The following is a 13,022-nucleotide window of genomic DNA, read 5'->3' on the forward strand; positions in this document are numbered from 1 at the left end:
AACTAGGCCTGATAAACATTCTGAGGCACAGGAGACAAGAGAGACAAGATGGTAATATTGATCTAAACTCTCTTAGAATTCCACTTTCAAGTCATATAGGTATCCAGGATTTTGGCACATGCAACCTTTTCAAAGGCATACAAAAGAAATTTCTAAGGGTCAATGATATATAATGCACTTTAAGCTGCTCACTTAAAGTCAGCAGATCAAATCTAACATAATTATTCACACAATGAACTATATCTTACAACATTTCAAATTTAAAATTACTTATACATTCACTCACCTGAACAATTGAATGCACACCAACTGTCTGCATAGCTTGGCTTTCATCATCTGAGGTAATAGCAACAAAACTAAACCCTCGAAAAAGCTGATGTGCATTAGCACTAGGTGGAATGCCAGGTGAATCTGAAAATAATAATAAATTACTATGAAGGCAACTGCTTTGAAAGGTAATTAAGGGAAGAACTGTCCACATTATGACCTTTCTCACTTATTCTGGAATTCTACTTCTCAGGTATTCAGTGCTTTCAGGATAACTCAGTGAGGCACTGTATCAGAACTGTCCTGATGGCTTACTGCCATCACAACTCGGACATCCTAGTCCCTTAGAGCCCAGAAAAGAGCTAATTCATTTGAAGAATATACTAAATGAATGAATTACTGGGTTACTGTTATTCTATATTAGCACTGTCCCAAAGAATTTCCTCCAGTGATGGAAATTTTCTTTATCTGTGCTGCCCAATATGGTAGCCCCTAGCCACATGCAGCTACTGAGAATTCGAGATGTGGTTAGTGTGACTAAGAAGCAAAGTTTTTAATTTTAATCAATTTAAATAGCCACATATTGCTACTGGCTACCATATTAGATGAGTGAGTGAAAGTGAGTGAAGTTGCTCAGTCATGTCCAACTCTTTGCAACCCTGTGGACTGTAGCCTATCAGGCTCCTCTGTCAGTGGGATTGTCCAGGCAAGAAAACTGGAGTGGATTGCCATTTCCTTCTCCAGGGGATCTTCCCCATCCAGGGATCGAACCCAGGTCTCCTGCATTGCAGGCAGATGCTTTACGCTCTGAGCCACCAGGGAAGCCCATATTGGACAGTCCAACTCTAAATAATAACCTAACAATGCTATGGCTACTGGTTAGAGGGAGATACAAGGTTCATCTACAGATAATTTAGGAGAAACAAATTTAGTTCAGTAGTCTCAAGACATAACGGCAGAATCTAGAAATCTAAACTCCAGTTAAAGTTACTAAATATATAAAATATCAAATGTATATATATAAATTATATATATATATATCTCCTAGGACAATCATGGTATGCAGTCCTTAAAATATATTTTACAACATTTACATGTATACTTATTCAAACATATCCATGGAATCTATTGGCATTAACAAAACAGAAAAATACTTTCACAATACAGCTAATGTTCACTATAAAAAGAAATAATAAAAGCATAATAAATGTGTTATTAATAAATATAAAAACCCAACTAGGTATACTAATATTTATAAACATACTCTAAAGGCTATAGGCAAGCAAAAAACAAATAAATCTACTTAAACATCAACTCCACATATAATTCTTTTTAATATTAGCTTGATATCCTCAGCAATAATATATTTAGTGAATTTTACATTAACGTGGCAGTATTATACTGAAAGTGAAAGTCGCTCAGTTGTGTCCAACTCTTTGCGACGCCATGGACTATACAGTCCATGGAATTCTCCAGGCCAGAATACTGGAGTGGATAGCTTTTCCCTTCTCCAGGGGATTTTCCCAACCCAGGCATCAAACCCAGGTCTCCTGCATCGTAGGAGGATTCTTTACCAGCTAAACCACCAGGGAAGCCCAAGAATACTGGAGTGGGTAGCCTATCCCTTCTCCAGGGGATCTTCCCAACCCAGGAATCGAACTGGGGTCTCCTGCATTGTAGGCAGATTCTTTACCAACTGAGCTACCAGGGAAGCTCCATTATACCGAAGACGTCTGCTAAGAGAACCTATCTGGGCAGAACATAAGATAGAACTACTCTATTCTAAGATTTTCCCTCTATCAAAATAACTTGTATTAAGAAAGCAAAGTAAAATACTTCCATGTATCATCAAGTCTATGCATGTCATTGCCTATGCATTTGATAAAATTCTATTCGTGTATTAATCCAAATTTCTAAGACTGCCTTATAAAAATAAACACCCTTCAATGCTAATATTATAGGCTGTCAGGCTTTTTGGCTGTAAAGCTTTATATCCAGATTTAAATGATACACACAAGTACATTTGCTATTTATTTACTTGTCAGTGATAAACCTGGGATTTGATACACCTAAAGAAGAGAATATTAAAGTGCAAAACACACCATTATGTATAATGCACATATAAATTAATGAAATATAGCTTACCATTTAAAAGATCACTTCTCTGTAACAGTTACAGCAGTAATTTTAGGATATCCTAATACAGGATATGAATCATTTTGAAGTTATCACATCTCACATAAAGTTTAAGCTATGTTTGGGATTTGAACTTTAGAAGTATTTCCACAAACACTATTTATGCTGGAGTACTTCATGTGAACATAGCCACAAGTAAATAAATGCACAACCAAATAATGTTTTCAAATCAGTTTAAGGCACAACATAATTTGCTAAAAGATTTAACAAGGACCTTAATTTCTATAACATGCTATAAAGGATTTACTAATGATCTACTTATTGCAGCAGGGATATTGTATGAAGCAGAGAAATGAGGACAGCATAAAGATTTATATTAGATAAGCTTTTCTGATTGAACAAGAAAAAATATATAGACTGTCTTATATTTGGGTTTTCACATTTTCTCCTTACCTTTGGGAGTTTTTGCAGTAAACTCAGGATCAAAATAGAAAGTATCTTCAGGCCTGCCAGTTGCAGGTTTAAAAGGTGGATGAATTTCTCTTCTATACAGTTTCTGGAAGGGAAAAAGAGAGCCTTAGTCATGTGTTAATTATTAAAAAAAATATTTCAAGCAAGTTTTCATTCGATACTTACATTCCAGTCTATAGTTGAGAAAAATGAATGTCTTTTAATTTCTTCAACTCCATCTGGTCCTGCACCTATCAAAAATTAATTAGCTTTGATTAAATGGCAATTTTATTTCAAGGATAGATATACAATGCTTATTTAGTCTTTACTTTTAACACCTGCCCCAGTACTTCATAATTCCACAACACAAATATCCATCCACCCCCTAGAAAACAAATATCACCAAACACAAAAAAGAAACAAATTAAGAATTTTACCTAATCTGTTTGCAGGATTTCGTTTGAAAAGCATTCGTAAAAGACTCTGGGCTTCTGGGCTCAAAAACTGTGGCATCCCAAGTTTGGCTCTAAATAATAAATCCATACAATAACATTTTATTTTTTGCAGGTATCTGTATTTTATTTTTAAAATGAACTTTTAATTGTAAGATAATTGTGGATTCAAACTCTGTTTTAAGATATAATACGGAGAGATCCTATGTATCATTTACCCAATTTCCCCCAATAGTAACATCTTATAAAACTATACTGGGGTATCTCAACCAGAATATTGATATCGATAGAATCCACTGATCTCCTTCAGATGTCTCCAATTTCTATTGCACTTATTTGTCTGTGTGTTTAGTTCTATGTCATTTTAAAGACTGGAATTGATTTATATTTTTTTTAGGTGTACAGCATAGTGATTCAGTATTTCTGCAGACTATATTCCACTTTCAGTTATTATGAGATAATGGCCATAATTTCCTGTGCTATATAGTATATCCTTGTTGCTTATCTATTTTATACATACTGGTTTGTATCTGTTAATCCCATACCCCTAATTTGTCCCTCCTGCTTCATCTCTTTGGTAACTGTGTTTTCTATGTCTGTGAGTCTGTTTCTGTTTTACATATACATTCATTTGCATTATTTTTTGATTCCACATATAAATGACATCATACAGTATTTGCCTTTCTCTGTCTCACTTAGCACAACGCCCTCAAGGTATATCCATGTTGCTGCAAATGGCAGAAACATTCTATTTTATGGCTAACCATTTTGTGTGTGTGTATGTGTTTGTGTGCGCGTTCACACGCGCACCAAATCTCCTTAGTCCAATCATCTGGGGATCTGGGTTGCTTCCATGTCTTGGCTATTGTAAACAGTGCTGCTATGAACATTGGGGTGCATGTATCTTTTTGAATTATTGTTTTCATTTTTTCCAGATATATGCCCAGGAGTGGAACTGCTGGATCATATGGTAGTTCTAATTTTAGTTTTTTGGAGAACCTTCCTAACTGTTTCCATAGTGGCTGCACTAATTTATTTATGTTCCCACCAAGAGTGTATAAGGGTTCCTCTTTCTCAACATACTCTCCAACACATTTTTATTTGGTTGCTTTGTGCGGCTTGTGAAATCTTAGTTCCCTGACCAGGGATTGAACTTGGGCCCGTGGCAATGAAAGTGTGAAGTCTTAACCACTGGGCCACCAGAGAAGTCCCATCCAGTATGTGTTATCTGCAGGCTTTTTGATGACAGCCATTCTTACAGGTGTGAGTTGAAGTTCTATACCATTTTATCACATTTCTAAGTTCCTGTAGCCACCACCAGAGCAAAGGTACTGAACAACCAGGATCCTTCAAGTGGCTCCTTTATAACCCTACCCACCTCCCTCTTTCCCTGATTCCTAAACTCTGGAAACCGTAATCTATTCTCCATTTCTATAAATTCATCATTTTAAGAAAGTTAAAAAAAAAAAAAAAAGAATGCCATGTAAAATGGAACCATATAGTATGTAACTTTTTTCATGCAGCATAATTTCCTTGAGATTCATCCAAGCTGTTGTATTAATAGTTCATTCCTTTTTATTGCCAAGCAGTATTCCATGACAAGGACATGCCACAGTTTGTCTATTTACCTGTTAAAGGACATCCTAGATTGTGTCCAGTTTGGGGTATCATGAATAAAGCTGCTATGAACATTTTGGTCAAGGTTTTTGCATGAACACATAATAGAATGTTAGCCCAAAATCTTGTAATGAATTTTTTTCATTTTTCAGAATTTTTTAAAGAAGCTCTACTGTAAAAGTAAGGGCATCTGGATCTATTACTAAGATCTCTGTGACTTTGGGAAAGCCAATCCCCCTGAGCCTGTTACCACTTCTTCATAAGCAAGGGGATATGGATGTTAGATTAATGGCTGCCAAATGGTAGACTTGGAACCCTTTCTCAAAAGGAATTTAAGAAATCCAACATTTAAAACTGTTAAGAGAACATGTGTTTCCATATACCTATTTTTTCCTTCCATTCCCTTTAACAGCCCTGAAAGGAAGAGGAGCTGGTGGCAAAGGGGTCTGTGGAACATCTAAGATGTCTGTGGTACAGTCTGAAAACCACTGGCTTGGATAAGCTTGAAGGTCTGTTTCAGCTCTAATATATAATTTTATTCTTTTTCTCAACCTACAAATTAAGGAAACCAATGATCCTGTAAGTATGAAAATAATAACAGAGATGGACAAAATGGCGAGTAGAGAAATTTCTATTTCAGGAATAGATCCATTTATTATTCAGTGAGTTGTTATTGAAGCTACTATGTGCTAGACACTGCTTAGAGCTGAGCATACACATAAAGACAGCCCCCAATGGTGAGTGATGAAGATGGGTATAGGTAACTCTTGTACATTAAGAGACAAATCCAGAAGGGCATATGTGAAGAGTGCTAAGGGAACATGTGTGCATGCTCAGTCTCTCAGTTATGTCCAACCCTTCTGTGACCCACGGACTGTAGCCCGCCAGGCTCCACTAGGACTTCCCAGGCATGGGTTGCCTGGGAAGAGTGGGTTGCCATTTCTTTCTCCAGAGGATCTTCCTGACTCAAGTATCGAACCCATGTCTCCTGTTTGGTAGGTGGATTCTTTACCACTAAGCCACCAGGGAAGCTCAAGGGAACCGTAGGGGATATTTATTTTAATATGGGAGATTATAAAAGGCCTTAAGTGCAATTAAAGGTTGAGAATCTATTCATTTGGTCAGTATTCCTTCAATACTTTACCAAATAACATTAATTTCCCTAGACACTAAGCAATAACAACAAAATATTTCATGATCCAATGAGCTTGTGGAATCTCATCTATTATACCCCATGCTGGAGACATAAAATAAAAATATGTTGTATATTAAAGGTTGATAAACTTGAGTTAAGAAATCAGTATTTTTCTAAACATTTGTTTTTGGCATCTCTTTTTCAGACAATACCTATTAACATCTTCTATAATTAGGGTTATGTTAAACAACAGAAACAAGGGGAAACACCACCATATTGGATAACATGAATATAGTAGAGATCTTTAAACAGTGGACTAACAGACCATACTTATTTTCAAGAAGGCAATGCCAAGGAAAGTACAGAATGATCTTGAGTGGTAAAAGGTGGTGGGCAGTGGGCTTTCTACTTAGAAGCTTGACCCTATAGTGTGGGTAGGAGATCACCATGGGTAGGAGATCTGAGAGCTATAAGCAGTACAATACAGAGGAAAGGCTGGGAGAGTGAAATATTTCTGAGAGTGAATTTAATGAATACCTGTGAATGCAACAGGAAGAAATTAAGAATGATTTCTAGGTTTCTGGCTTGGGAAATAGGGTGCATGGAAATGCTGCTAATTGGGAATACAAGAATAGGAACAGAACAGCAAACAAAGATAAATTTAGCTTAAAAGTGTTAAGTCATGCATGTCGTTTGTTTTGGGTGAGACATGCAGGTGAGTAAATGGAAATACAGGTTTGGTGTCTGGTAAATTAAGAAAGAGTGACTTGGGAGTAATTAAAATATTTAATAGTTATTGGAAAGATTGATATTCAGTAAAGTGAGTCCAGGGGGGAAGAAAAGCACATCAGAGATGGAACCCTGGGGAATGAGAACATTTAAAAGGTGGTCAGGAAAAGAACAATTTGGGCATTAAAAGTAATGACTGCAACTGGCTGAATCAAACAGATTATTAATTCCCATGAGCTTGTTATAGTTTTTTTCAAAAAAGGAAAAATTTAAAAAGTCAAAAGTAACATAAAAACCCAACTCACATTGGACATCACCCCCAGTGGAAGTAACTAGGGCTCTGACAACTGGAAATAATTAAGAAAAGAATCAAATATTTATTTTGCATTTGTTTGAGTCTAATTTCAAGATAACTAAATAAACCCAGCTGATGAAGAAAAGTTTATCATTTTTGGAAAACACCAGCTAATAAATGAAAAAATAACAGAAAATACACCATTTAAAGTCCCTAATAAAAAACTGTTTCAAGTAATGATTATCAATGGATGAAACCATTAGATGAAAGCCTGACAGGGAACTTAACAATGGAGGGATCAGCTATAATCACAAGAATTCATCACATATAGTGGTGCAACACAGTGTTGTAAGTCTCCTGATGTGATGTAACAGGGTGCAAAAGCACAAGCTATGGAAATAATCTTGCAAAAAAGTTTAACCAAAAATGGGATAAAGGAATAAGTGAAAAAATACCACAAGGAGAATTTAAGAAACATCCACATTCCTGGGAAAAGACTAATTGTTATATAACCATGGTAACAAGTCACCAGAACCAGTCAATTGATCAAAGACGATCTGCCTAGGTGAACAGCCTTCCCTTTTTGTTCTTGCAAACCGACCATTCAATAACTGCTGTTCATCTGTGAAAATTAGCCAAACAAGAATGAACTAACTCCAATAACCAGACCTGAGTACCAACAGTCCCACCCAAGTAACTACACTCTTACAAATGATGTCAACTCACTTAAGGCCCTGAAAACCTGCCAGTTCTTGAACTCCACCTTTCCTCCAAACCCTATACAAGAACAGTGGTCTACTATGCTTGGAGAGATGTGGCTAAACCACCATCGCTTTCCCTTACTATCGTAAGCAACAGAACCACCTTTATACTTTTTGTTTCAGATACTGAGAAGTGGTCTTATCTTTTGACAACATAAATTTAGAAAGTGAAATGATATAAAAGTGACTTAATTTCTACAAGTAAATGGCAGGGGAAAAACAGGAGTACACTGTTCTAAATAAACAGAAACTTAAGAAATATAACCAAAGGAAATGTGCAAACTTGATCTGGGACACAGTTTTGGAGAAAACCTGAAAGATCTGGTTAAGGATTGATATTAGATGACTATTACCATGCAAATTGAAGCAGCTAAGAAATGACATGCCTGGAATGCTTGAAATATCTCAGGAAAGAAGAAAAAAAAGAAAAGACTAGACAAAGCAAATGCAGCAAAATCTTGATGACTCTTGATTGGTATACGTATGTTCACTGTAATCTATTTTTGCAAACTTATGCTGGAAATTTTTCATAAGAGATTTTATAAAGAGAAAGGCAGGCAGAGAAGGAATAGTCAAGTAAAAGAGACTAAAACAGGAACGGTTAGAGAGGTGGGAGCAACAGATAAAAAGTAGGAAAAATTAAGTGGGGAGGAGGAGGCCAGCAGGGTCAAATATTCCTCAAAAAGGCCTTCCTTAACTGTCCCCCCTAAAACGACTCCTGCCCTCACACTTCAAGAGTACCCTGGCTTACTATCCCCACTGCTCCTATTACTATAGTAAATTATTGTATTTGTTTGTTTAGAGTAATTCCTTAGTTTCCCCCACTAGAACGCAAACTCTGTGAGACGACAGAAGATCCTGTCAGTCTTGTTCACACTGCATCCTAAGTACATACATACAGCAAGACCTCAATCATCTGTTGAATGAACTGTGGAGACAAATGATACAGAGTCACCTTTCAAACAATCTGTCACTAATTTGAGCAACCAGGAAATTACTGGTGACTATATAGTGAGAGACGTTTCAACAGGGTGGTAGAAGTGAGCAACAAACAGGCTATGGTTATGATAAAAGCAGCCAAAAAGGTAACAAAAAGCACAGACTACTCTTTAAAGAGCCATTGTATCAAAAGAATGCAGGAAGATGAAGCAGAACCTTGAAAAAAAGGCCAAGTCAAAGAAATGGTTTGATTTTTTCAACACTAGAGTGTGAGTGTTAGTTGAAAGGAGGGGCCAGAGTAGATAAGAGTGATGAAGGTTCAGTGAACATTTGTTTACATAGCAAATACTTTTTAACGTTTTTTTATTATGAAGGATAACATAAAAGTGCAAAAAACAAAACAAAACAAAAACCCCAAACCAAAGTACACAGCTCAATGACTGACCACAAAGTGAACAGTCATCTGACCAAGAAATATAAGATTTCCAGAACCACTCATCCAATGTAACTACTTTCCTTATTCTGCCACAGGCTTTTGCCATCTAAATATGGACCCTAAAAACTATGTTTTAGTTTGTCTGCTTTTAAAACTTTATAAATAGAACCACCTATGTAGTATTCATTTTTTGTATCTGAATTGCTTTTGCTCAACATTCTTGTGAGGTTACGCAAGTTGTATATAACCGTGGTTTGTTAATTTTCTTTCCTGTATGGCACACTACACCCATGGGCAAAAGACTTCAGCCTATTTTTGTATGGCTTTTGAACTACAAATGGCTTTTACATTTTAAAAGTGTTAGAAAGAAAGAATAAACAATACAAATATCTGATAGAGACTGTGTGTGGCCTACAAAGTCTAAAATATTTATAGATAGTCAATCCCTGTTGTAGTCCATTGTATGAATTTACCATAATTTATTAGTCCATTCTTCTGTTAACAATCTAATTTCTAACTTTTGGTTATTATAAGTAATGTTGCTATGACTATCTGAGTACTGGTTTCTCAATGTGCAAGAAGTACCCTGATACATTTTTCAAGTTCTCTGCACTGTGTTCTTACATAACTTCTAGATTTATTTCTAGGTTTGATTTTTTTATACTATCATAAACAGAATCTTTTTTTAAAAATTACATTTTCTGTTGCTAGTATTCAATCATGAAATAGATTTTATTTATTGACCCTTTATCCAGCAACTCTATCAAGCTCTTATTAATACCAAGGATTTATATGAAGATGTGCATTTTCTATGGACACAATCATTTTAACTAAAGGACATTTTTTCTTTTTTTTGGCCATGCCATGTTATATGGCTTGTAGAATCTTAGTACCCTGACCAGGGATCAAACCTGGGCCCCTGGCAGTGGAAGTCTGAAGTTCTAACCACTAGACAGGCAGGGAATTCTCAATGACAATTTTATTTCTTCTTTCTAAATCTTAAACTGCACTTCTTTTGGTTGCCTTACTGTACTTGCTAGTACCTTCAGAACAATGTGAACAGAAGTAGAATAATGGGCATATTTGTCATATTCCAAATCTCAAAGGTAAAGCTTTCAGTATTAGCATGAAGATAATTATATGGGTTTGTTCATATTTCAACCACATAATATGAATATCATAATATCAAAGAATTTCTTATTTATTATACTATATCTAACACTCTAAAATCTCATTTTCTAGTGTGAAGCACTGATTTTTAAATCTCATCAAAACACATGCACTCAAGGCATACTTACTTAAGAATCATAGTCATTGTTTCTTTTCGATCTTTTCCTTGGAAAGGTAGTGTACCAGTGAGCATCTCAAACTACAAAGAAAAATAAGAGGTATTAGTAAGTATAAAATTTTATCAAAAAGACAAAAAGCATCGTTTTAATGACAATCAAATCTTCTAAAATTGCTATAGAATAAAATAAGTGACATATTTTTACTATAGTCACTACTGAACTTTTCAAAAAAATACAAAAAACCTCAAACCTTACCATTAACACACCGAAAGACCACCAGTCTGCACTCTGAGTATGACCTCGACGATTAACTACTTCTGGAGCCATGTATTCCACAGTTCCACAAAAAGAATATGCTTTCTTTTCATGGTCAATAGACTCTTTACTTAGGCCAAAGTCTGAGAAAATAAATACCAATTTCATAAATACCCTACAATAATTTGCACATACAAAGTTTAAACGTTGACTTCCAAAATTTACATTAATAGTTCTAATATTTACATTAATTACTTAAAAATTCTAATTCAAGTTTTTAACACAATATGTTACTTAATATTTATATCATGATCAACCTTACAGGAAATTATATAGAGCAGGAGAGACTATTTTAACAAAATAAGGATTTTTACCTGTTAACTTGATATGACCTTCTTCATCAAGAAGAATGCTGAAAGACAACAAAGTCAGAAAATCTTTTCAAACCACTAAAGAGAGATTTTTAGAAGCTAAAACTGAAATTACTTTGTTAAGCATCAGACCACTACAGTCATTCCAAAACATTGCTTTAGACTGTGAATAAGAAGGCAAAGGTAAAGGAGGAGAAAAACTATTCTTCTGGACACACACATATAACAAATCCTAAAGGCAAAGTGATATAAACTTGTACTAAAGAGACAGGGACACTTGAGAACTATGAGGAAAGGAACTAAAACCTATTCCTGTAAGTTGCTCTTTCTAGTGACTTTCTGCATAGGTAGCCTAACTAAACTCCCTAGTGCTTGAACAATAGACAAAGGGTCTGGAAATTTAAGCCAAATGTGTTAGAGCTGTCACTTTCTTGGTCTTTTAAAAGGCATCTGACTTAGTCATTCCTTCCTAGTTTATTTTCTGACACAACTTACACAATCCTCTTCTCTTCAACACACCTTCCTCACATTCCTTGCTTTTCTTTGATTCATCCTTTTATTGTGTATATTGGTATTACCCAGTGTTTTCTTTTTCAGTAAACTGAGAGCTCCTTGAGACTTTGACCTTATTCATCTTGTAGTTCAGTGTCTGGCACAGCACAGATAAGAAATGTACATTGCACGAATGAGACCAGTCTGTAAAGGGCCAATACAGCATGCCAAAGACTTTGGAGTTCTTCTCAAGGGTAATGAAGATCATAAAAGATTTACAAGCAAGGAAGGCAGAGATAATCAAACCTGTGATTTTAGAAAACAATTTAGAAGGAAAAATAAAGAATATTTATTGTGCTCTTAGGTATGGGTTATGATAAAGAACAGAAAGCTAACCAAAAAAATCACATGGATCTCAATGAAGTTATGAGCCATGCCATGAAGGGCCACTCAGGACAGACAGGTCATGGTAGAGAGTTCTGACAAAATGTGGTCCACTGGAGAAGGGAATGGCAAACCACTCCAGTATTCTTGCCTCAAGAATCATGGACAGTATGAAAAGGCAATATAATATGACACTGAAAGGTCAGCGCCCAGGTCAGTAGGTGTCCAACACGCTATGGAGGAAGTGGAAAAATAGCTCCAGAAAGAATGAAGAGGTTGGGGCAAAGTGGAAACAATGCTCAGTCGTGATGTGTCAGGTGGTGAAAGTAGTCTGATGCTGTAAAGAACAATACTGCATAGAAAACTGAAATGTTAGGTCCAAGAATCAAGGTAAATTGGATGTGGTCAAGCAGAAGATGGCAAGAGTGAACACTGACATATTAGGAATCAGTGAACTAAAATGGATGGCAGTGGGTGATTTTAATTCAGATGACCATTAATATCTACTACTGTGGGCAAGAATCCCTTAGCAGAAATGGAGTAGCCCTCATAGTCAATAAAAGTCTGAAATGTAGTACTTGGGTGCAATTTCAAAAATGACAGAATGATCTTGGTTCGTTTCCAAGGCAAACCTTTCAACAACACAGTAATACAAGTCTATGCCTCAACCTAATGACAAAAAAGCTAATGGTTCTATGAAGACTTGCAAGACCTTCTAGAACTAACACCCTAAAAAGACGTCCTTTTCACCATAGGGACTTGCCTCCAAGTCCATCCACACTGCTGCAAACAGCAAAATTTTGTTTTTTTATGGCTGAGAAATACACACATCTTTTTTATCCATTCATCTATTGGTGGATGGTTAGGTTTCTTTCATATCTTGGCAAGTGTAAATAATGCTGCCATGTACACTGGAGTATGTGGACTACATCTCAATAAAACTATTTTTAAAAATTCTTGATAGAACAAGGTTCTTGTTTATATCCTTTTAAAAAAAAGGATGAAAAAAACCCT

The 13,022-nt window shown here is 35.7% G+C and overlaps 1 protein-coding gene across 7 annotated transcripts in view; it reads right to left on the reverse strand.

Moving 5' to 3' along the window:
- Positions 1-13,022, reverse strand: part of RPS6KA3 (ribosomal protein S6 kinase A3) — a 103,971-nt gene that overhangs the window by 20,229 nt on the left and 70,720 nt on the right. For all 7 annotated transcript variants that reach the window (XM_044936951.2, XM_025276000.3, XM_006045392.4 and 4 more), the window contains 7 exons: positions 11,136-11,173; positions 10,762-10,904; positions 10,516-10,586; positions 3,291-3,379; positions 3,040-3,104; positions 2,857-2,959; positions 287-411 (listed from right to left, as the gene is read on the reverse strand). In XM_044936951.2, coding sequence (XP_044792886.1) covers positions 287-411; positions 2,857-2,959; positions 3,040-3,104; positions 3,291-3,379; positions 10,516-10,586; positions 10,762-10,904; positions 11,136-11,173 — 634 coding nt within the window. The remainder of the gene's footprint in view (positions 1-286; positions 412-2,856; positions 2,960-3,039; positions 3,105-3,290; positions 3,380-10,515; positions 10,587-10,761; positions 10,905-11,135; positions 11,174-13,022) is intronic.

Source organism: Bubalus bubalis, chromosome X (assembly GCF_019923935.1).
Source record: "Bubalus bubalis isolate 160015118507 breed Murrah chromosome X, NDDB_SH_1, whole genome shotgun sequence".
NCBI lineage: Eukaryota > Metazoa > Chordata > Mammalia > Artiodactyla > Bovidae > Bubalus > Bubalus bubalis.